This window comes from Mirounga leonina, unplaced genomic scaffold, assembly GCF_011800145.1.
Source record: "Mirounga leonina isolate KUSES-001 unplaced genomic scaffold, KU_Mleo_1.0 Mir_125, whole genome shotgun sequence".
Lineage (NCBI taxonomy): Eukaryota > Metazoa > Chordata > Mammalia > Carnivora > Phocidae > Mirounga > Mirounga leonina.
In genome coordinates, this window is record NW_023270305.1 from 59,033,460 (window position 1) to 59,059,615 (window position 26,156).

The 26,156-nt window shown below is 38.0% G+C and overlaps 1 protein-coding gene across 7 annotated transcripts in view; it reads left to right on the forward strand.

Moving 5' to 3' along the window:
* Positions 1–23,506, forward strand: part of ASB3 (ankyrin repeat and SOCS box containing 3) — a 112,914-nt gene extending 89,408 nt beyond the window's left edge. For 4 of the 7 annotated variants that reach the window (XM_035001573.1, XM_035001571.1, XM_035001569.1 and 1 more), the window contains 3 exons: positions 80–337; positions 6,009–6,142; positions 21,659–23,506. In XM_035001573.1, the coding sequence (XP_034857464.1) occupies positions 80–337; positions 6,009–6,142; positions 21,659–21,864 (598 nt within the window). In that variant the 3' untranslated portion in view covers positions 21,865–23,506. The remainder of the gene's footprint in view (positions 1–79; positions 338–6,008; positions 6,143–21,658) is intronic. The other 3 variants (XR_004678593.1, XR_004678591.1, XR_004678592.1) reach the window with 3 other exon arrangements.
* The last annotated feature ends 2,650 nt before the right edge of the window (positions 23,507–26,156 follow it).

Below are 26,156 nucleotides of genomic sequence, written 5' to 3' on the forward strand. Positions count from 1 at the left end.
TTTCTTTCTTTCTTTCTTTCTTTCTTTCTTTCTTTCTTTCTTTCTTTCTTTCTTTCTTTCTTTCTTTCTTGTGGTGGAGCTGTGAATTTTTTGGAATTGTGAATATTCTTTTGAAATATGGAGCCCAACTAAATGAACTTCATTTGGCATACTGTCTGAAGTATGAGAAGTTTTCAGTATTTCGCTACTTTTTGAAGAAAGGTTGTCCACTGGCACCGTGGAACCATATTTCTGAATTTGTAAGTCATGCGATTAAAGCACAGACAAAATATAAGGAATGGCTGCCATCTCTCCTGCTCGCTGGATTTGACCCACTGAATCTACTATGCAGCTCATGGTAAGAAATCCTACCATAGTGAAACTTTTCCTTTTTGAGTGAATATACTACCTTCAATTTCCCCCAATTTCTTAAGATTCCCATGTTGGGAGAAGGGCTTGTGTGTGTGTTTGTGTGTGTGTGTGTGTTTGCACATGATGGCTAGGTTGGGGTGATGGAGTTGGGGGCTGCTAATAGTGAGCTTGAATATAAGAGTCCTAATAAAAGGTAAGAGGTGACTGGAAGGGAGTAGGGGAGGATGGATTTTTGGAGCGGGCTATTTTTTCTACTTAGGTCATCTCTCATGCTCTTAAAAATGCCTGTGACAAAATGGTTGTAGCTGCTTTGGAGATGTCTTTTTTTTTTTTTTAAAGATTTTATTTATTTATTTGACAGAGAGAGACACAGCGAGAGAGGGAACACAAGCAGGGGGAGTGGGAGAGGGAAGCAGGCTTCCCGCGGAGCAGGGAGCCCGATGCGGGGCTCTATCCCGGGACCCGGGGATCATGACCTGAGCTGAAGGCAGACGCTTAACCGAATGAGCCACCCAGGCGCCCCTGCTTTGGAGATTTCTGTTGTCCCTTAGTCTACTAGAGTCAATACTCTTGTCCTATAGCATCTTGTTTATTTGAACTTGGTCTCCCTTAATAAATACTAATTTCTAAAGTAGCTGATGATATATGAAAGTTGAGTCAGGATTTTTCTTGGGCAAGAAGAGGACATTGTTTCTGCCAGCCTCCAGCTTTTGCAAAAGTTTTAAGTGTCTAGATAGAACCGAGAAGATAATTGTAGCAATGAAAGAACTCTGTTGGCCTGATAAGTCAAATGAGAAAACAGAATGAAAGTCTCCAGGAAAATGGAGGACAAGGGTATTGTATAAAATTTCAATGAAACATCTAGATGGCTTCATTTTTGTGCTTCAAAAACTAGCATTCACTAAAATAATGTTTAGTCAAATACTAGATTTTGCATTTCAGCAGAAAAGTGCTTTAAAGATACCTTGTTATTTGAGTTTTTTGTTAGAAAGAGATTCTCTTTGGGGTTCGTGCAGGCCCTGTTAGTGTTCCCTACTTGTATGTTTAGTTTGCACTTCTGGGGACTCCTATCTTTCCCTTGGTGGCTTCTCTATCTGCATATGATGAACAGGTCTGTATTTGGCAGGATCCCAGTATCCCACCTTTTTATTACACCTGAAAATATATAGAATTCAGGAATTTTTACTAAGTAGAGGTTTTATGCTTAGGGCTGTCATCCCTTTTGATACTAAGTGTTTCAGATATGTGGTTTGTAAGGAAAAACTGCTTTCTGGTAGGTTGTTTGAGGAACATAGAAGTATAAAGAAAGTTGAGATACACGTTCTGATTCCCATTTTACTTTTTTGTTTCTAGCTTTACAACAGGTTGAGTACCTAATTGTATTTACTCTTTTTCCCACTAGCTAATATCCAGTCGTTTGCCAGATACTCATTGTTGTAATTCTCTCTATATCTTTTCAGTAAAATTTCATAGAAATCCATTGTGTTTTTTGTTTTTTATTTTTTTTATTATTATTTTTTAAAGATTTTATTTTGTATTTATTTGAGAGAGAGAATGAGAGACAGAGAGCATGAGAGGGAGGAGGGTCAGAGGGAGAAGCAGACTCCCTGCCGAGCAGGGAGCCCGATGCGGGACTCGATCCCGGGACTCCAGGATCATGACCTGAGCCGAAGGCAGTCGTCCAACCAACTGAGCCACCCAGGCGCCCCGTCCATTGTGTTTTTTAGATAATTGAATGAAATATAAAGATTATTGACAATTCATTGGGGATCACTGATCTTTTTTTTTTTTTTTAAAGATTTTATTTATTTGACAGAGAGAGACACAGTGAGAGAGGGAACACAAGCAGGGGAGTGGGAGAGGGAGAGGGAGAAGCAGGCTCCCCGCTGAGTAAGGAGCCCGATGCGGGGCTCGATCCCAGGACCCTGGGACCATGACATGAGCTGAAGGCAGATGCTTAACTACTGAGCCACCCAGGCGCCCCGAGGATCACTGATCTTTAAAAGTTATTTGTATGTGCTTATTTGTCTTATACCCCCGTACATGTGCATGTACGTGTGCGCGCACACACACACACCCCACTGAGATAGAAACACTTGCTAAGGAATGCTCTATCTAGCTATTAACAAAGTTATTTAAGTACCCTTAACTATTAGCTTAGTGAATTGTATGGTTGTGTTGGGCTCCTGACAGCTAGCAGCAGTGACCTCTCACCATTCTAGGATTCACTTTCCAACTGCTGCTGTAAATCCAGGCCAGCATGTGGGGTAGCTGTGGACAGCCCTGACAATGTGTCCGCAGCTTGGTGCTTGTCCTCACGGCACCCCCTCTCTCCTCAGCAGTACTCTTTGTGTTCCTCCACTGAGGATACTAACTCGACTCTATTACTTGTCCATTACTTTTGGCCTTCACACTCCCTTCTGGTTTCTGGTTTATTTTTTTCTTTAACCAACACTAAGTAGGCACTATTTTAAATTTGTTACTGTATTAACTCATTTAATATAGAATACAGTAGATACTGTTATCTGTATTTTACAGAGAAGGAAATTGAGGCCCAGAGTGTTTAACATACTTGCTCAAGCTCACACAGCTAGTTAGTGCTAGAGCTTAGGTTTGAACCAAGGCTGTCCTGTGTAGTGTGGCTCAAGTCTGTCTTTCTAACCACTGTCCTCTGCTGCCTTAGTCCTGTGTGTCCACATGGATCCTGTAGTTACATCACTTAATTTCAGCTACCTTAATCCCTTGCAAACCTGGGGGGGGATATATGCCAACTTTTCCTGCTCCTTCCTATTCCTAAATTAAGAAGAACCTATAAGGGAAAAAAATTAAACATTGCCCCCTTTCCTTTCCTCCTCAGCCAACCACCTAGACTGCTGGAAGGAGAGGGAATTATTTAGCTTTATTCTCCCAGAAGGCTTTGTAAAATATGCTCTTCCATTCCCCAGTCCTGATACAGGACCCTCCCTCTCCCCATGTGAATAGTATGTTTCAGAATTTGTGTGTTATATGGAGTACCCAGGTGACTTAAGTCAGTTTAGCTCCTGACTCTTGATTTTGGCCCAGGTCATGATCTCAGGGTCATGAGACTGAGCCCCGTTTCGGACTCTGGGGGCTCCAGGTTGGGCGTGGAGCCTGCTTAAGATTCTCTCTCTCTCCTCCTCCCTCTGCCATCTGCTTCCCCCCGCCCCAGGGTGGTACTCTCTCTCTCTAAAAGAAAAAAAAAAGAATGTGTGTGTTATATTTATTGTCATATTTCTGTGTGCTGTATTCCTTGGGTGTGTTAGGACAGAAAAGAGTTGAGAACCAGTAAGCTACAAATTATTTTGAAGTAAATTGTAAAACTTTCAACTATCTGAACTGAGAATGCCACTTGCATATATTTTACTCCAAAGGAGTAACTTTAGTCACTTTATAGTCATTAGAAAAATACAATGGAAAATTTCACTTTAGCAATGAAAATGCTTGACATTGTCAAATTTTTGTTCACTGATCTTTTATTGAATGGATAAAGCTAGTGTTTATGCTGAATATGATAAATGTTTTGCTTTCTTTGATCAAATTTACATTCAAAGAGCTGTTACAAGAAAAATTCTCCCATAAAAATTCCAGTATGTTGTTAAAGTGGATTTTGGTTGTATCTTATTTATATCACACGTAAATCTGTTGCTTAATCTTTGTCATGTAAATTATAAATGTCTTTCCTAGTATTGCTTGCCTTAAACAGTCTTAAAAAATGTATCTGGCTGAATAATTGCCTGTCACAATATAATCTACAGAGTTGAAATACTTTTTCAACTTTAAATGCAAGACTAGGTACACTACCCCCCTGCCCCTGCCCAAATGTAATAGGTGAATAATAGAAAGTAAATGTCATCTCTGCATTTAGTTGATTAACTGTCACTTGTTTATGATTGTACAACTGCTTTGTACAATGTAATGGTCAATGTAGTACAGTAACAATACATTTTTAGTGGCATTATCAGCATTGGTAGAATACACTCACCATTATATTAACTAAAGCTGTATAAACAGATTTATTTCTTGTGTGTGTTTAGATAACTGCATAAAAATGACTTTGTGTTTGGTCACACTGAAACTTAAAGCACACTTAAGCAGAAAAATGAAACCATTAAAAATGAAATAAGGAGTTAGAATTAAGTAACCTTTGGTACAGGGTACTAGAAAGTCAAGGGGATTGTTTGCTTTTGAATATATTTTATCATTTTATTTATTTTCAGAATTTCCTGATAGGTTGTGATTTCACTGAGAGCTTCCCAAGAAGTAGAATGTTTTCCTAAAGCATTTGTACTACACTTTAAGTTCTTTCTTCTATATGCTTGCATATTAGAGAATTAAGAATTTGGGAAATAATTTTCATACTCTCTAATCAGTCATTTCAAGGACACTTTGACCCTGAATTACAAGAATTAAGTTATCTTTCAGATGACATGTTGAGAGTATTACTCAATTTCTTTCCTTTCCTTCTATTTTTTCCCCTTCTTTAGTTCTTGCCCAGTAATGTCTTCAAAAAAGCAACCTTGGAAAGAATTTCTGAAGTAATTACCGGAAGCCCTAATCATTTTACTTTTCTTCAAACAATGTGATAGAGTAGGGGAGTATCTAGTTGAGTACAAGATAGATAATCCTGTTAGAATTTGGAGTTCCCTTTAAGCTGTGACTAAATTTCATGTGTATAATGTTTTAAGCCCTATCAAAAATGCAATACTGAAAATTTCAGACCAGTTCTAGTAATAGCAAATATTTATGTAACATTTTTGTCTTAAAAGTATGTTTACTATATTGTTTCATATTATTTTCACCAATAGTCCCCTGAAATAGGCAGGTTAAGTATTATTCTCATTTTAGAGACCATAATCTAGGGCTTAAAGAATTTAGGCAACATGTTTGTAAGTAGTAGAGGTGGTATTAGAAACCAGAACTTTTCTTAGACTAATGCTCTGTTCAATAGGATTCAAGTGCTTATAAAATTTGGGGGAAGTCTCCTCTGGCTGGATTGGTAGGAAAAATTTGAAATTATTTTGAAAAAACAGAGGAAGAATTGTTTGTCTTGAACACCTTTCAGTCCTTAAAGACGAAACTTATTTTGGTACATCTTTTAGAAGTGCATCTATAGTGGGGAAGGTTCCTAGAGGGGAGCAATTGTACGTGCCTGAGAGTTGGACAGAAAAAGGCCATCTCTCCCATATATATTCAGTTTAGAGTTAACTTTGGGTGTTTGGGCTTTATCCTTTCAGGGCTGTTAAATTGTGAGTCTGTGAGGGTGACCAGTCTAGGTTCAGAAAGATGGTTCGAGTAGGAGGAGGTAATGGCAAATCCACTGATGACGCTGGTACTGTCTCTCTTTTTCTTACCACTGCTGGCTGAGGAATGGGAAGGAAAGTTCCTGTCCTCTACAAGTGTAGAGATTCTCTGGTCATCTACTGGACAACTATACATGTAGTCGATTCATTTTCTTATAGGAACCTGTAGATGATGGTTCGTATCCACTGAACTTGCCTCCAGTTACACGATTATTTCTATGTCCCAGTTTTCGCCCTTCCTTCTATACTGCGATGTTGTAAGAATAGTTGTGTGGTGTTTGTTTTCAGGATGAACTCTTTTGTGTCTAATGGTATGTTAACATCTTGCCAATATAGGATTGACTCAGTCAGTGATGACATCCTTATCTTCACTTTGGAGTTTACCAATTGGAGGAGGCTTCCTCCAACTGTTGAAAAGATGCTCTCCACTCGTGCCTCAAACTCCTCTTGGGCTCTGCAGCAACATATTGGTAAGAAAGTACAATTTTAAACATGTTTCACTACTTTTTCTTCTCTTCCTCCTCTAGCTATGTTATAATTTTAAGTGACCAGAGTCATTGGAGAACATATATTAAATAGTGACTAATCTGCATTTTCTTTATGTGGGGAAAGGATGGGGCTGTGGTAATGGTGGCGGGGGATCATAGTAATTTCCTTCAACAAAAATCATATCTGATTTGGTAAGTTTAGCTTAAAGGACATATAACAAAAAACAGGTATTTATTGATATTTTTATTTAATGGTATCCTTTTATTTCTAGTAAGGATTATGTAAACAAAAGTGAGTCCTAAAAATGTTGTTAGAGAATATTTAGTTTGTGATCAGAAAAATGCTAAACCTAATTTTCCTCTTAGGAGTGTGTGTGGATTTGTGTTCTCTCTTTAATAATTTATCATCTCTAAAAGGAAGTATGACCATCCCTTATTTATGACTGTTCTTACTGAATGCATGCCAATGTGTTGGTATAACTATCAAGATGAGCTCAGTGAAAATTCTGTGAATTGATTGATACTTTAAATGACTGTTTTAAAACAAATTCTCAACTTCCTTTCACTTATTAAAATTTTTTAAGCTAGTTAAAAAAAAGCATACAGTAGAAGATTTTACACAAGGAAACTAGTTTAAACTAAACATAATATATTGCAAAGTATTCCTATTTCCTTATTCAGATTTATTTTACTTTAACTATATTTTGTTAAACAGATTATATGTCTTAAGTTAGGAAAATTATTTCTTCACTGCTATTTTGCATGAAATGTAGCTCTTCATAAAACACGTTGAATAGGTTTTTAACAAGTGAACTTATGCATATGTAGAAATGTGTCTTGTAATTTCTTGGAAAATTACATTTAAGTAAATTTTCTCAATCAAAAACAGACATTCAGGAAAATACACTCTTGAACTGAGGTGTATTCAAACTCTTAAGAGAGTTTTCTATGGAAGAAAAAAAGTAATGTTTGGAGTCTGAGTCTTTTCATACAGAATTTATTTAATGATACTGTTGGAAAACTCACTTGCATTTAATTCTTAATGTTGAGAATTGCATCTTCTTTTACTAATTATGTATCTGAAGCAGCAGAGAACAAGTATCTATTCAAAATAGAATATGGGACAATGGATTTGGGAACAAAAGTCAAATGAGGGAGCATATGCCAAATGGGAAAATTATTGCAGGTATCAATTAGTAAAGATATGTGAGAGTTTACTCTGAAGACTTTAACATATGGCAGGTTTGTCCAGATGAAGGTAAAAATTGTGCTTGAGTACATTACCTGCAGTAGACTAAATCCATCAAGGGCTTCTTGTTTAATTAGTCACTAGGTAGAGCTTGTGTAGGGTAATAATCATTATCTCTTAAGAGGATTTTATTTTGGCTAAAGATTTGCAAAAGTCCTTCTCAGAGGTACTAATGTAGCTAATGCTTTTCTGGCCAACTTCTTGGTTCCATTTCTATATATCCAACTGCCTTTTGTACATCTCTACTTGGTATCCCACATTTTGACATATCCAAAAAAAAAAATTTTTTTTTTTGACTTATCCAAAATTTGAACTTGTCATTTTTCCTACTAGTCCTGCTGTTCCTTCTGTATCCTGGTTTGAGAAGTGGAATGGTTTGGGAGCTACTGACCTAGAGTTGTGAGTTATTCTTGGCAGCTCTTTGTTACTTGTTTCATCAACAGCAGTTGTGCTCAACAGGAATGATTTTGCCCCTGATATTTGGCAATGTCTGCCAACATTTTTTGGTTGTCACAACTGATAAGGGGGCTCTTGTCATCTAGGGGGTAGAGGTGAGCGATGCTGCTAAACATCCTACAATGTGCAGGGCAGCCCTCCATGACAAAGAATTATCCGGCCTCAAATGTCAGTAGTGCTGAGTTTGAGAAACTCATCTACATTGTCTCTTGGGTTGTCCAATTTTAGGAAGGCTTTTTAATTCCAATCATGGAAAGCCTTTTTAACCCTGTTCTTATTGCACACGACTTAGGAAAAGCTTGCATTCTTCCTCCTAGTTATATTGGTCTCTCAAGGTATACTTTTATTGGTTCCTCTTCTGCAGGTAATGGGAGCCATTTAATGTCAGATTTTAGTAAGGCTGAGGAAAAGATATGCCCATCTACTCAGTTGTCTGAATTTCCAGTAGGATTATGCTTTTCTTCCTTTCTGTAGTTGAAGGCTCTCTCTCAATATACTCAGCTTCCCTTTTTTCTTTCAGTTTTTAGGACACTACATTTCTTTCTTTCTTTTTTTTTTTAAAGTAGGCTCCAGGCCCAGAATGGAGCCCAACTAGGGGCTTGAACTCATGACTCTGAGATCAAGACCTGAGCTGAGATCAAGAGTTGGACACTGAGCCACCCAGGCACCCTGACACTCCATTTCTGTATATAGGTTATCTTTATTTGGGTCTTGAGCTGCAGGATTTCTGGTGAGCAGAAGCATGGCCAATGTTTTTAACACCAATGGGAGTGAACCCAGAAAAACAACTCTTGACTACTCATATGTATGACAGTCTTACTTTTACCCACCTTTTCCAGTAACTTGTGATGGTAGTAGAAACTACATTGTCAATATATTTCTTTAAATTTTTTGGAAAAGATGCTTCTTGCAGCTCTACAACTATTAGTGAGCCCCCACATAATTTCAGCTCCATAGCTCATTAGGTATACTAGAATCTATCTTAAGGAAAGAATTTTCTCCATTTTTTTTTAGGCCCTTTTCAGGTCTTGGAGATGCCATGTACTTGGTCAAAACTCTCCTTTCCTTACCTTTTTCCTCCATAAAGAAATAGCAACTTGCTCTGGTAGTTTATAAATTAAAAAGACAACTAGTTCCCTTGCTGCTCATCTTTTAATCATTAAGTCAGATTTGTCTTCAAGAAGTTTTTTTTTTGTTTTGTTTTGTTTTGCATTAGAAAGGAGATGTGTACCAGGTAAAATTTACTGACTGTTCACAGCTTTTTTTTTTTTTTAAGATTTTTAATTTTTTTTTAATTTTTAAAGTTCACAGCTTTAATGACAATTTTTTAAATCATGTGCCTTATAGATGTACTTCTTAGAAACATCATTTTAACGATATAGTAGTAGACTTCTTAATCAAAAAATTTGCCAATCGCTGGCCAGCTGTCTAAGATAAAGTCTAAGTAATTAAATTCTTAGGGATGAAAGCACTTGGCTTAGTTCATCCCCCCTGTGATGATCAAATATGTACAATTCTATCCAGAGTATTATATGAATCTGGATTCTACAAAGGTTCTAAAAGGGCCCCAGGAAACTCTCTTGATCTATTCATTTCAGTGTTCTTCTGCTTTGTTCTAAAAAGGATTTAAAGTAGTTTGTACATGTAGATTATCACAAAACAGTAAAGCAGAAGTTAAAAGTGAAAGCAAAAGAAAAATGAAAAGTAATGTTGGGGATGGATATAAAATGGAGTCAGGGAGAGCATATAGCATGGTGATCTGAAACTTGTCTGTGGACAGGCTATAAGTTTGGCTCTGACTAAGCTCTCTAGTCATTGACACTAGGTTACAGAGTTCATAATATAGGTTACAGAGTTCATAACATAAAACAAACTTACTGCTCAGAAGTACTGATATTCTTGGATGTCATAATGGACAGTTTTCTAGACAATATCTTGACAGCCATGGTTTCTTGGGACTTTATTTTACCAGTCTTCATTGTGGGCTCTTGCTATCATACCAAACTATAATTCAATAAAAGTAGTTCTTAAGGGATCAGTACATTGTCATCCAGGTATTAAGGTATCTGTTGCTCTGACTTGACCAGGGCTGGATTTGTAATATCTGGAGGATATGTACTTCAGCAGTTCTCTCTGAATATTGTTTCTTTCAACTCAATTTCTTTAAAAAAATTTTTTTTAATTTAAGTTTATTTATTTATTTTCATAATCTCTCCACCCCACATGGGGCTGGGACTCATCACCCCAAGATCAAGAGTCGCAGGCTCTTGCAACTGAGCCAAGCAGGCACCTCTCAACTCAGTAATAGTAATAATAGTAGTAGTTAGCAGTGAATCTAAAATTATACTACCTTAGAAGTATCAGAGTACAGCTATTTTGTGTTGCATGCAGGTTGAGTTGAGAACATATTTTTAAGAGATAGTCGAGCTTCAAAGTAGAAGCGAAACAAAAATGGAAAATAAAGGTTGATTTGTGATAAGTTAAGTGTTCTATTTGTGAAACCCAAAGAACATTATGAGGACTCCTTGCTAAATATGGTGGGCTGAGCAAGTATCCACAACCAGAGTTTCCTTTGAAACTTTGAACAGTACTTGTGGTTTGAAGCAATGTTCCTTCCTTGTGTACTCTTCATGATAAAGCTCTGCCTGCAGTAAGTACACCAAACTGACTACATGTAGCACCTTATTTTAAGAGAGTGTTATATTTGCTTTTAAAAAATTGAGGAATAACTACCAGAAACAGAATTTAAATTTAGCAATAGCTATAATCCTTTCTGGTAATATTTTTTTCCCCAGCCTTATTGAAATATAATTGACATATAACATGGTGTAAGTTTGAAGTATACCTTTTTGGTAATAATTAACTAGCATTCCGGTTGTCTACTCAAGCCATTTCTAGTTTAAGGTAATAAAATGTATCCATTTTTTTTTTTTTAAGATTTTATTTATTTTTCAACAGAGAGAGAGAGACATTGAGAGAGGGAACACAAGCAGGGGGAGTGGGAGAGGGAGAAGCAGGCTTCCCGCAGAGCAGGGAGCCTGATGTGGGGCTCGATCCCAGGACCCTGGGATCATGACCTGAGCCGAAGGCAGACGCTTAACGACTGAGCCACCCAGGTGCCCCAAATGTATCCAGTTTTAGAAGAACATTTTTCTGTTATCTATAGCAAGAGCATTTATCTTTTGCAAAAGGTGAATCTCATTTCTTGAAGATATATCTTTCAAGATATATCTTTTTTTTTAAGTTTGTTTATTTATTTATTTACTTTGAGTAATCTCTACACCAATGTGGGGCTTGAACTCCTGACCCCGAGATCAAGAATGCCCTGCTTTACTGAGCCAGCCAGATGCCCCTTGCGATGTATCTTTTATATCATTAAGTTACTTGTTAAACAGATGGGAGGTGTGGCACAACCTTATTTCAGGCTAATGGAGAGTTTTAATTCCTCTGCTACTTTGACACTCATGGTAGTGATATGATTCAGTTTTTGCATTGACATCAGGCCAAGTAAAATGGTTAAAGATCTGAGCTCTGGAATTAAATAGACACACCTTCACTACTTTCTAGCTATAGAGAAGTTACTTATATCTCTGAGCCTTGGTTTCTTCAATAGAACCTACCTCACATAATTTTTACAATGGATTTTGTCATTCCTCTTCCTTGGAACACAGGAAGGCTGAATTTTCCAGCCTCCATTATCATGTGAATGATGTAAGTGGTCAAAGGTCATTGGGTGTGCGCTCTCTGTGCTCTCACTTCTCTTACTGAGGAAATGTGAACACATGTTTGAGATGGTGGTGACCCAAGGTGGAAGTAACCTGAAACACTTAGTTGTCATTTCAGGCACCTGCCCTGGAGAATCCCCTGGACCGAGGAGGATTTTGCATCAGGAAGAAATAAACCTTTGTTGTGTTAAGATACTGGTTTTTAGTATTTATATGTTATCACAGTACAACATAGCCTGTAACCCAGTTAACCCATAACTAAATCCTGCCCCAGAGTCCATGTCCAAGGAAAGGTCAGTAAAAGCTACAGATAATGTAGTAGTGTACTTGGTAATGGGTATTTATACAAATGCTGTGTGGTGGAATAGTTCAACTAAAACCCACCTGCTTCTTATTTTAAATACTGACTTGCAAAACCCCAACTTGCAGTTTTCAGATAAAACGTTCAGTAAATTAAAAGGTTTCTAAATTTGGTAGGGATCAGGAAAATAGGTGGAGTAAAGAGTTGTGCTTTTAAAACTACAGGAAAAATGGTGTATTGTGTCTAGTTACAGGGACCATGCCCATAGAATTAATAAAGCTCAGTATTTGGTGAGACTCAGAAGCCACTGTCCACAGCGGTTTTTAACCCTAGAGGTATTTCCTCTGGTTTGAGGCATTATCACTAAGAACCCCAACAGTAATTGCCTTTCATCTTGAAAAATTAAACATGTGATCTTCTATATATAGAGTAGGAAACTTGACCTCCAAGATTCCAGCCATATTGTTGGCCTTTATCACTCCAGCAGAATCATGCCTTAAATGTACTACAGACTGCCCTTATTGTTAGATTTAAGAGCCAGACTTAGTTTTAGGTTTTTTTAGTGAGAAATTTATAGTTAACTTAAAATTTTAACAAGATTCCATCTGCCCATTTATAATTTTAGCTTCACACAGCCTCTTACTAATCGAAGTGTAGCTTCACATAGCATTTCTTACTAATCCACGTGGGTGTGTGTGTGTGTGTGTGTGTGTGTATGTATGTGTGTGGTGGGGAAATTCTTACTAAACTAGGTACTAATAGATTGTAGCCATAGTTGCGGGGACATTTTGTCATTAAAACTGTTCTGATGTTGTCAGTAATCTGTTGGTAAGCTAAGAGAGGAGAAAATGTTGCCTTAGAGCAGTTAAAACAGAATTTTTAAAAGTATTCCAGGTATCAGGTCACCAATATTACTTGAAAGACCATCTTACTCCTCCTAGATGTGTACTGCACTGGATATGTGTGCAGGTGGACCCTAGGGACAGCTATATACCAGTTAAAACAAAAAATTATTTTCTAGACCCAAAATATCTATCTTAAGGTGGAAAGGCAATTAGAATGGAAGCTTTAACTCCTGATAGCTTGTTCATTTGAGAATTTTTAATCATTCAGTCTATAATTTTAGTTACAAATATGGACCATAGGCAGAAGTCTTCAGTGAGGAGAAGCTATCACATAAGTATTTCCATAGGTGGACATTTACAAATCTCGCTGTTTATATCCACTAATTCCTTAGTGAGTGGATTCTTTAATTACATGTCAACTTTGTGTTAGACACTGACAGAATTTATGAATGAAGAAATAAAGCGAGCATAGTTCTTTAGTGCAGTGGCTAAAGGGAATGAAGCAGGATCATGGCAGAGGCTTGACGTGTTTTATAGATTAAGGGGTCTCAGTTTGTAAAAACAACAACATTAAAGATTTGGATAGATAAAAGTGATTATTTATGTAATAAGGTTTCAAATAAGCCAGAGGGTGATGGGATTAGCCTTAAATAGGCCCATTTCTTTGAGAAGAAGGTGGTGTGGTTCAAGATAAGTTATAGTTGGAGAACTAGGCCTTCAGAGAGAGAGGGCCCTAAAGGCCTCCTGTTTCACTTTGAAGTAGGAAGGAAATGATGCTGAGGAGACTGAAGTGACAGTGGGGTGGGAATGGGATAGTTGAGAATGGTTGTTGTGGGAAATGAAGGGGGGGCCAGAGAAGGAGTTCCCGTGCAACCCTACAGACCTGATAGACATTGTAAGTGGTACTAGCTCATATGGTTATGGGATCATTTTTTCCCAGCATTGCTTCACTTTCTCTGTCTTGAGGTGCAGGAGAGTGGTTAGATTGATCCTGGGGATTGTCAGAGCAGATAGAGAAGAATTGAGGATGATAAAATAACATAAGTGATGGGCCTTCTGGAATCTAGTCTGAATAGGAAAGGACATGAGAAAGGATAGATCAGCAGCAGGAGGAGTTGGGGGACCTGAGGTCTCCATGATATTAAAGATTGGGTATATTGGCAGTAAGGGAGAGCAGAGTCTGGAAGGATAGGCGGTAGTGTATGCTGGAATTTAAAGACAAAAAGCCATGGGTCTGGAATTGGTGCAGAACCATGAGAATGCTACATTTGCCTCCTAGACTTTGTGGTAGGTGTGACGGAGGTGGAAAAATGAGAAAATTCTATGTGAGAAATTGGTCAAGGAAGTTAATTTCCCTGGAAGGATCAGGCTTCTCTGAGGACAGAGGTGGACAGAGTTTTCTTTACAGTGTTCTAGATGGAGGTGAGTTTGTTTATGGTAGAATGGGGGTTCCTGAGAACTTAATGGAAAAGTTTTAGAGGCAGTTAAAATTTGCTTTATAATATTGAGTCTCATTTTTTCCTCTTGTCTCAGATTACTGTGTTATAATACCCTAAACAGGGTAGGGTAATGAAGAATGGATTTTTCTAGGAGATTCTGAGACCATGATTCATTCTTTCTTTGATGATTTTGGTAATTTGCAAATATTCCAGGCTCCAGAGAGGCATTCTAAAGGTGGGAAAGAGGAAGATGAAATTGCTTATCAATGATTAAGTTCCCTTTCATTTTGTCTTTTCTCTACTAGTGATGTAGTTGTAAAAATTGTGTTTTCGTCCCTGCCCCCGACGCCCCCCCAACTGAACACACATGGCCCAATGCTTTGTACTTACGAATCCATATGGGTTAGAAAAATGTTTTTTGGAAAATCTGTGTAAGAATGACTACTGATGGGGCAGCTTACTTTTCTGTAGATGTTAGGAAATGGAGATAACATCATTCATGAAATGAGTTTATTACACCATTAATAGGCTAACACAGCAAAGAAGTTGAACCGGAACAGCACAAAGTAATACCGTGGTGGATAAGTTCCTAAAAACATGACTTTTAAATATATTAGAGTCTTTATAGTACTTTATATTGTGATAGGAGTGACCACAATAATTGTTTATACATATAGAGGTTTGCTCATTCTCCTATGACCACAATATTTAAGAGTCCTCAAACTTAAAGATGGATTATATACTATACTTTTTTTTTTTTTTTGCTAAAATACCACTGTTCTAATTTTTCTTAATCTTCTTTTTCTTGGAGATAAATAGTTATTAGTAGTGTGAAACCTAGTGTATATTTTCTAAAAATTCTGTTGATTTAAGGTAAAGATGACATTTTGACTGAGTGAGAAAGAAACCACTTTCTGAAAGAAAGCTTTGCTTGGGGAGATGATTCTGAAAACAGATACTGGGAAATACTTCTATTGTTAAGCGATTTTCTTGCCAAAAACAATGTGTGTTACTTAGAAAACCTCTCATTGACACATTTAAAATACTTGGAAACCGTTTCCCTGGGTTTTGAATGCATTTAATAAACATGTAGAGAAGCCAAACTTTTTTTATTATGTTAATGTTAGTCACCATACATTACATCATTAGTTTTTGATGTAGTGTTCCATGATTCATTGTTTGCGTATAACACCCAGTGTTCCATGCAATACGTGCCCTCCTTAATACCCATCACTGGGCTAACCCATCCCCCCACCCCCCTCCCCTCTAAAACCCTCAGTTTGTTTCTCAGAGTCCATAGTCTCTCATGGTTTGTCTCCCCCTCTGATTCCCCCCCTTCATTTTTCCCTTTCTGCTATTTTTTTTTTTTTTAAACATGTAATGTATTATTTGTTTCAGAGGTACAGGTCTGATTCATCAGTCTTACACAATTTACAACGCTCATGATAGCACATACCCTCCCCAACATCCATCACCCAGCTGCCCCATCCCTCCCACTCCCCACCACTCCAGCAACCCTCAGTTTCATTCCTGAGATTAAGAGTCTCTTATGGTTTGTCTCCCTCTCTGGTTTCATCTTGTTTCTTTTTTTCCTCCCTTCCCCTATGATCCTGTCTTGTTTCTCAAATTCCTCATATCAGTGAGATCATAGGATAATTGTCTTTCTCTGATTGACTTATTTCGCTTAGCATAATACCCTCTAGTTCCATGCACATTGTTGCAAATGGCAAGATTTCAGGTGTGTGTTTTTTTTTTGATGGCTGCATAATATTCCATTGTATATATATACCACATCTTCTTTATCCATTCATCTGTTGATGGACATCTTGGCTTTTTCCATAGTTTGGCTATTGAGAACACTGCTGTTATAAACATTGGGTGCATGTACCCCTTGGGATCACTACATTGGTATCTTTGGGGTAAATACCCAGTAATGCAATTGCTGGGTCGTAGGGTAGCTCTGTTTTCAACTTTTTGAGGAACCTCCATACTCTTTTCCAGAGTGGCTTCACCAGCTTGCATTCCCTACAACAGTGTAGGAGGGGGTTCCACTTTCTCCGCATCCTCGCCAACATCTGTCGTTTCCTGACTTACTAATTTTAGCCATTCTGACTGGTGTGAGGTGGTATCTTATTGAGGTTTTGAATTGTATTTCCCTGATGCCAAGTGATGTTGTACACTTTTTCATGTGTCCTTTGGCCATTTGGATGTGTTTGCAGAAGTGTCTGTTCATGTCTTCTGCCTATTTCTTGATTGGATTATTTGTTCTTTGTGTTTTGAGTTTGATAAGTTCTTTATAGATTTTGGATACTAGCCCTTTATCTGATGTCATTTGCAAATATCTTCTCCCATTCTGTCAGTTGTCTTTTGGTTTTGTTGACTGTTTTCTTTGCTGTGCAAAAGCTTTCTATCTTGAAGTGCCAATAGTTCATTTTTGCTCTTGCTTCCCTTGCCTTTGGTGATGTGTCTAGGAAGAAGTTGCTGTGGCTGAGATGGAAGAGGTTGCTGCCTCTGTTCTCCTCAAGGGTTTTGATGGATTCCTGTCTCACATTTAGGTCTTTCATCCATTTTGAGTCTATTTTTGTATGTGGTGCAAGGAAATGGTCCAGTTTCATTCTTCTGCATGTGGCTGTCCAATTTTCCCAACACCATTTGTTGAAGAGACTGTCTTTTTTCCATTGGACATTCTTTCCTGCTTTGTCGAAGATTAGTTGACCATAAACTTGAGGGTCCATTTCTGGGCTCTCTATTCTGTTCCATTGATGTGTGTGTCTGTTTCTGTGCCAGTACCATACTGTCTTGATGATGACAGCTTTGTAATAGAGCTGGAAGTCCGGAATTGTGATGCCACCAGCTTTGCTTTTCTTTTTCAACATTCCTCTGGCTATTCGCGGTCTTTTCTGGTTCCATACAAATTTTAGGATTATTTGTTCCATTTCTTTGAAAAAAGTTGATGGTATTTTGATAGGGATTGCATTAAATGTGTAGATTGCTCTAGGTAGCATAGACATTTTCACAATATTTTTTCTTCCAGTCCATGAGCATGGAATGTTTTTCCATTTCTTTGTGTCTTCCTCAATTTCTTTCATGAGTATTCTATAGTTTTCTGAGTATAGATCCTTTGCTTCTTTGGTTAGATTTATTCCTAGGTATCTTATGATTTGGGTGCAATTGTAAATGGGATCGACTGCTTAAGAGAAGCCAAACTTTCTAAGTAGCTTATAAACTGATAACAGAAAAAATGGAAATTTACTGGATAAATTTTGATAAAAACTTTTGTATAATTGGTAGATGGGATCGGATAGTATCCTGATTAGTTCAACTAAGCTACAGTGTATTCCTCCCATTTGGTCCCCATCCTTTTGTAAGATATTTTTTTAGCTAATCAGCCCTTTTAACCAAGTATCGAAATAAACTGGACCTAGAACCATATCTTGGAATTGCCAAATCACTAAGAATTAAATTTATAAAGCTTAGTCAATCACCTTGCTCTTGTTAAAATATTATTAATATTTTTAGTAAAAGTAAAATAATAAATATTTTTAAAAAGTATCTTATTTTAGCATATTCTTTTAATTTTATGTATTTTATAGTACAGATAATGTTAATTTAATAGTATATATATATTAAGTATCTACACACTGGGGTTATTTACTGAAAGTCTTTTCCCTCATTGGGTGTGCAGTCAAAACATTTGGAGATCACTAGATTAGATGGTGTCTAGGATTTGTATGTTATTTTATAGTTTATAAAATGCTTTTGCAAATGTGTTCTAACTTGAACCTCATCAACAACCTTTCAATGCAGAGAGGTGTCATCATGTCCATTTTATAGATGAAGCATTATACCCATGTTACAGAGGAAGAACTCAAGGTCAGAGTATTTAAATGACTTGTCCAAGGTCATACAACTTGTTAATAGTGGCTTCTGAACTCCAGACAGGTCTTTTTACTGTATGGTGCTCTTTCCATTCATTTTATTTATTGCTGTTCTACTGGTCATTCTCCATGTTTTGATTTCCTGCCCTAATCTGTCTGTTATTTATTTTTCAGAACCCTTAGGTAATTGCTTTTTGTATGTTGTCTAGAGTTTTTGGTTGTAATCAGTGAGAGACAGAGAGAGAGAGAGAGACTGTACTAGTGAACTAAGAAAGACTGGGAACAAAGGATGGAAGCCAACCAGAAAGACAGTATATTAATGATGGAAATATAAATTGTCCTAGATGGCCCAGAAGTCAAATGAATACATTTGATGTGGAAAGCCATGCAGAAGAACCATAGAAATATAGTGCAGGCAGATACATCATTTCAATATTGGCAGAAGGGCAGACTAGAGATGATTGGTTGTGGAAAATGTAGATCATGGGTATGTATGATGTACATGTAGTTCTGTGCTATAGTAAAGTTGGCATTAATAAGCATAATGAATTAAGAATTGTGGGATTTAGTTTATCATTTTTCATCTTAATAAAACTTTGTATAACATGTAGCCTTCTATTTTGATTGTTCTTTCGGTACACAACAACAAAAAGAACAAAATTGAAGAAGTCTGTATAGGAATGAAAAGTTAAAGGTTGTTTGTCTGCTAATGGATCTATAGATAAACTAGGTTTAATATACTAAATTGAATATGATTGGGTCAGAGCACTGTGAATTGTGCAAGACTGTTGAATCAGTGATTTGTACCTCTGAAACAAATAATGCAATATATGTTAAGAAAAAAAAAAAAGAAGATAGCAGGAGGGGAAGAATGAAGGGGGGGAAATCGGAGGGGGAGACGAACCATGAGAGACGATGGACTCTGAAAAACAGAGGGTTCTGGAGGGGAGGGGGTGGGGGGATGGGTTAGCCTGGTGATGGGTATTAAAGAGGGCACATTCTGCATGGAGCACTGGGTGTTATATGCAAACAATGAATCATGGAACACAACATCAAAAACTAATGATGTAATGTATGGTGATTAACATAATAAAAAAAGTAACAAAAAAAAGTATAGCACGACCCCAGTGTTCATAGCAGCAATGTCCACAATAGCCAAACTGTGGAAGGAGCCGAGATGCCCATCAACAGACGAATGGATAAAGAAGATGTGGTCCATATATAGAATGGAATATTACTCAGCCATCAGAAAGGATGAATACCCACCATTTGCATCTACATGGATGGAACTGGAGGGGATTATGCTAAGTGAAATAAGTGAAGCAGAGAAAGACAATTATCATGTGGTTTCACTTATATGTGGAACATAAGGAATAGCATGGAGGACATTAGGAGAAGGAAAGAAAAAATGAAGGGGCTGGGAATCAGAGGGGGAGACGAACCGTGAGAGACTATGGACTATGGGAAACAAACTGAGGGTTTCAGAGGGGTGGGGGATGGGGGATGGATGAGCCTGGTGATGGGGATTAAGGAGGGATTAAGGAGGGCACGTATTGCATGGAGCACTGGGTGTTATACGCAAACAGTGAATCATGGATCACTACATCAAAAACTAATGATATACTGTATGGTGACATAATAAAATTTAAGAAATGAAAAAAAAAGTATAGCATGGTTTCAGACATCATTTTCTAGGCTATGATCGGTGCCATAATCCAAGAAGACAGAGACGTATTTAACAAATTAAAATCTGGTGTTAATGAAAGTATATTTTTACATATGTACAGTTTCTGGGCTATTTCGTATTATAAATTTAAGGCATGGCTTGATCTTCTCTCAGTCTAGTGGTAACACATCTGGAAATACTATGCATCACTAAAACTTTCATAGGAATTTTGTGAGTTTTGAAATATTGCATATATGATTATAAAGTTCCCTTAGTATTCAATGGCATATTAAACTAAGATGTCACTGAGGTGTATATTATTGTCTGTGTTAATAATCTGCAGATAAAAGACTCCCTTCAGTTCAAGTGAATATAGTTTTTCCCTCTAACTGTTCATGATGCCATTGATCTATTGTGCTTACAGGAGAAAAATGAAAGTGGTACAATTAAAATTGTAACCAATGTCTAGAGTAACTATACTCCTTTTTTTTTTTTTTTTGTATTGTGAAATGGGAAGATCTTCTGAAACTTAGAATAGTTTCAGTGGTTTAGAAGATGTTAGAGAATTACTTTGGGCTTTTCACACTTTAAGGAACCCTAGACTTGGAGTCAAATCACTTGGATCTAATATCAGCTATTTTGTTGATGTACAGTTCAACCATGGGCAAGTTACTTAAACTTCTCATAGCAAATGTGTAACTGGTCAAGGAGGGCTTGATCACAAATGATTAAATTTCCACATACATATTACATATACAAACAAATACATATAAACAAATAAATGGTTTCTTTAGCTTTGAAGATAGTGCTACAGTGGTGTAGTCAGATGGCCTGGAAAGGCTTGTTGGCACTGCAGGAGGCTGTGGGGCAGCCAGAGGAGCTGTCCTCAGCCTGAGGAGTTTGTAAGTCGGTGATCTGTCAAGTCAGAGAAGCTGGTGAGGCATTAAGAATCCTCTAGCTAGGGGCGTCTGGGTGGCTCAGTCGTTGGGCATCTGCCTTTGGCTCAGGTCATGGTCCCAGGGTCCTGGAATTGAGCCCCGCATCGGGCTCCCTGCTCTGCGGGAAGCCTGCTTCTCCCTCTCCCACTCCCCCTGCTTGTGTTCCCTCTCTCGCTGTGTCTCTCTCTGTCAAATAAATAAATAAAATCTTTAAAATGTTACAGGATGGATTAACTTTGGTGGTTTGGAAGGTGTTGAAGTTGTTAGAGAATTGGAATGGCAGGTTCTACAGGCTATTAGTTTACAGAACCCTGGCCTTGGAGTCAGACCAGTTGGTCTGATACCAGCTGGGCTCCCGATGGTAGTACTTGCCGCTGCTGCTCTGATCCTGGTCTGTTAATCATTGTTATAATTCTTGAGGATTTATAAAAGATTTCTTAGATTAATAAAAGACTTTAGATTTGATTCACACATAAAACCAATAGTCGTTTTTAATACCCTCAGTTTCTGTGGACATTAGCTTCTTTTTTTTTTTTAATTTTATTTATTTATTTGAGAGACAGCGAGAGAGCACGATCAGGGGCAGAGGCAGAGGGAGAAGCAGGCTCCCCACGGAGCAGGGAGCCCGATGCAGGGCTCGATCCCAGGACCCTGGGATCATGACCTGAGACGAAGGCAGACGCTTAACGACTGAGCCACCAGGCACCCAAGTTCACCCATTTCTTAAGTACCAACTGGTATTGCCACATCTTTAGAATGTGAACATTTAGTTTTATATGGCCCTGAAACGACTTTCAATGTGTAGCCAGGAACTGGAGAGAGAGGAGCCAGGTGAAGGCTATAAAAAGAATAAAAGGAATAAATAAAGTTTGTTGTGGTCATCCCCACCCAACAAATCTTCAAAAGTAATCTAAGTAACATATGCTTTCTCCAAAGAATTGGAAAAATTTAAAAAAGAAAATTAAAAAATTTTTTCATCTTTCCTTTTTTTGTTTCTCCAGCCTCTGTTCCGTCCCTCACCCACCTTTGTCGTTTGGAAATTCGGTCCAGTGTAAAACCAGAACACCTACGGTCTGACAGTTTTATCTGTCAGTTGCCACTTCCCAGAAGCCTACATAATTATTTGCTCTATGCAGAGGTTCTGAGGATGAATGAAGTTCCAGAACTGGCAGTTACTCAAGATGGAGAAATCAGCGAAGCTACTTAATGCAGCTCATATCTTACTCTGAAAACCACCAAAACAAAGAGCCATGCAGTACAAATTCTTCATGATTTTATAGTCATAAAAGATGATTTTTGTTTGTGTGGTTAGTTATGATTGGGGGTGGCAGTAGTTTAATGCAAATGTTTACAATTGAATTCCTGGTAAAAAAATACTGTAAACCTTACTTATGTTACTTTATTACAGATTCATCACCAGCACATTTTTATGTTATAGATTCATTTACTGAACCATTTTTTGCTTTATTCTGTGATGCTGCTTCTAGTGCTAACCGTGGCATATTTCCACCTATGATTCTGTGTTTGCCTAGGGCTAGGAGCTTAGAATGGAATGCATGAAACTTTCCTGGAAGTGCACACACAATGGGGTTGAATCTGCTATTACTACTACTTTATTTGAGGTTGACTATCTTTTATGTTTATAAAAAACTATTTTATATTCCATTCTCATCTCTTAATTCAGTCAGTTTTATGAAGAATTTTTACTCATTGGCTTTTTACAGATAAACTCAGGGGAGAACTTTTTTTTTAAAAAAAGAAAATAGAAAATGAATAATTTTGCTGTTATTGTTGGTTTTCCCCCCCAGTTCTTGATACTCTCTTTGGCTGAAAGAAACTCCCATTTCTGCAAAGGCAAGAACAGACTTAAACTCAAAAATAGGCTCAGTTGAAAAAAATTAGGTCAGTATTGAAATGAAGGAGGATTTTACCATATTTAGAATACAAATCAGGAGACTGAGAGGGGCATTTCTGTGGCACCATCTTTAAAGAAAGAAAGCTATGTATTTCTGAGTCACTTAGTATCAACTAAAACATTCGAGCTCCATTCAGCCTCCAAATCTGAGGGCAGCTTTGATCCTATGAAGCAATGATTGCCAGTTATATTAATATTACAGTGTTCTTCCTTTTATTGTCTAGATAGGTTATCACATAGTCCTTGATCCTATGAAATTTAGACCTCAGAATTCTAGGTTAATGAGACACCACCTTACTGGTTTTCCAGATGCTCAATATGAAATCTATGGTCAGAGAAGACTAAACACTGGATCAGGTGAACTGTGGTAAGATGCTGTCGGGACCAACCTTAAAAGAAAGTTCATGAAAGCATTACTGTCATGATAGACAGCTAGAAATTGGGTCCACAGGAGAGGCAAGTCTTCTGTCCTGATGGGATCCTGTGGCCTGAAATAGATGGGAGTGTGTCAGCCAAGTCCATCCCTGATAGACCTTTGCTGTTTGATAAAAGCAGTGATGAAGACAGACCAAATGATGGAGCCTTGTTAAGGTCCAGAGGGATGACTGAACTCGGTGCAAATTAGAGCTGTAGTTGCTGCCTGTGGGTGGAGATAAGAGTTTGAATGTGGTATATAGCAGAAATTAGTGTAGATATGGAAAACCAGGTGGAAATTCTGATACTTAATAAAGAAATTCCAAGAATGTATTTACTATGTAGCAATTTTTAAATGTTGTTCTACTCTTTATTTTTCCAAACCCTAGGTCTCCGATTTTGAACATAACTGGTTTATTATTAGGGCCAAATGCACATAGAATGTTTACATTTGAGGGTGAGTCTTCTCATGTGTTTTTGTTCATGTTCAAATGTGTAATAAAAATTAAACTATCCATAACATCATTGAGCTCTTGTTCTTAAAAATCTGAAAATGGGTATTTCAGAGACATTTAAAAGCCCCTGCTATTTAAAACATGAGTAATTTTACTTACTGTATATAATGTATCTTTCTTTTAGATTACTTTATAATAAAATATTTATGACTTTTATGACTTACGGCAAGGATTCAGTGAGAGATCTGAAAGTATGTACAGGTAGTGAGTTATAGTTACAACTTTTTTTTTTTTAAGGTTTTGTTTAAGAGAGAGTGCGAGAGAAAGCACAAAGGGGGGTGGGGCAGAGGGAGAGAGAGAAGCAGACTCCCTGCTGAGCAGGGATCCCGATGCGGGGCTCCATCCCAAGACCCTGGGATCATGACCTGAGCCAAAGGCAGACGCCTAACCAACTGAGCCACCCAGGCGCCCCTAAAGTTGCAACTTCTGATCAAAATGATACCTCTGGTTAGTGTGAACCATAAGCTCTGCCCTACATGAACAATGGTGCTTTAATACTCTCCATTTTTATTTATTATTATTATTTTTAAAATATTTGTGGTTTTGGGGCGCCTGGGTGGCTCAGTCGTTAAGCGTCTGCCTTCGTCTCAGGTCATGGTCCCAGGGTCCTGGGATCGAGCCCCACGTCGGGCTCCCTGCTCCGCGGGGAGCCTGCTTCTCCCTCTCCCACTCCCCCTGCTTGTGTTCCTTCTCTCACTGTGTATCTCTCTGTCAAATAAATAAATAAAATCTTTAAAAATATATATATATTTGTGGTTTTGTTTGCTTAATACTCTCATTTATTTTTAAAGAGATTTTATTTATTTATTTGACAGAGAGGGAGAGAGACTCGAGAGAGTGAGAGAGGAAAGAGAGAGTGAGTATAAACAGATGGAGCAACCAGGCAGAGGGAGAAGCAGATTCCCTGTCGAGCAGGGGGCCCGATGTGGGGCTCAGTCCCAGGACCCTGGGATCATGACCTGAGCTGAAGGCAGATGCTTAACTGACTGAGCCACCCAGGCGCCCCTAATACTGTCATTTTAAAGTCACAGTGAGCCTCATGAAGAACCCTGTAGTACCATAGTTCTCTAATGGTACTTATTACTAGAGCAGGACACAGATCAGTTTTAATAACGGTTTTCAAGATTTCACACACACACACACACACACACACACACACACACACGATCCTGTGTTATCCTTTAAGTTTATTTCCTGTTGGTACTTCCTGTCATAGGATATTTTCCCATGATCATCTGATGGAACAGTGGTAACCTGAACATTGTTTCTTTATATTTCCCTTTCCTTTTTGCCTAGTAGCAAGTGTCTTAATATGCACCTTGCTGGTGGCCCTAGTTCCCAGAGATGAGTTACGCTCCTCTTGTGTTCCATGACCACCCATGTCAGTGATAATCCTTGATAGACAGCCTAGGTGGCATATTTATGTCACATGACCAATTGATATCTCTAACTTTAGATCTGTTCTTTCCACCTAAGTCCATCTATCTGTAAGCCTGTGTGAAAATCGTGATGTTTTATAGATCTTTAAGTATTATGTCAGATATAGCTTGAAAACATGAGTATTTTTGACTGATTACTACCTAAAATTCTGTAGTTTTGTTGGTCCTCAAAAATGTATCATGAATAATAACTAGTACAAATGTAAATAACCACGTCTTCTCTGAAAAGGTGACTTGGTAGTTCCATGAGCATGGGATATAGAAAGAAGTTGAGAAAATCCATCTAAAAGTTTGCCTTTCACTTTTATACTCCTCTGTATTCTCAAAGGTATATTCCCCTAATTATATTTCTTCATTAGTCATAGAAATATTTCTTTGAGGGGCGCCTGGGTGGCTCAGTCGTTAAGCATCTGCCTTCGACTCAGGTTATGATCTCAGGGTCCTGGGATCAAGCCCCACATCAGGTTCCCTGCTTGGCGGGAGGCCTGCTTCTCCCTCCCCCACTCCCCCTGCTGGTGTTCCCTCTCTCGCTGTGTCTCTCTCTGTCAAATAAATAAATAAAATCTTTAAAAAAAAAAAAATGTGTTTGAAAAGGAACTGTCTGTATAATTTTTACCAGCGGGTGCCTAGTGCTATTGTGGAAAGATTTTAAGTTGCTGGTGAAGTTGCTAGTAATGTGGCCATTTTCAGTTTTATGATCAAGTATTTTATTTATTTTTAATTATAATTTTAAAAGATTTTATTTATTTGAGAGAGAGCATGAGTGGAGGCAAGGCGGGGAGAGGAAAAAAGCAGGCTCCCCACCGAGCAGAGAGCCTGACATGGGGCTCGATCCCAGGACCCTGGGACCACGACCTAAGCCCAAGGCAGATGCTTAACTGACTGAGCCACCCAGGTGCCCCTATGGTCAAGTGTTTTAGATCTAACAATTTAGGAGAATAACCAGTAAAACTGTACACTACCTTCTTTCAGTTTTATGAGCTCATCCTTTGTATAAAGCAAATGGAGGCTCTGCCCACTGGCTTCATCCAAATACTCAATTTAAAGAGGATCTCAAAGCTAAAGGGATCTCTAGAGCTTTTCCTGTGAGCTGGGAACATGATAATAGTACCATTATTTCCCCTGAATTCTTGTACTAGAACGCTTCCCTCCTCCCTTCTCTCATATCCCAAGCAGCCGGTCACATATAACTAAGTATCAAGACTAATGTATAGAC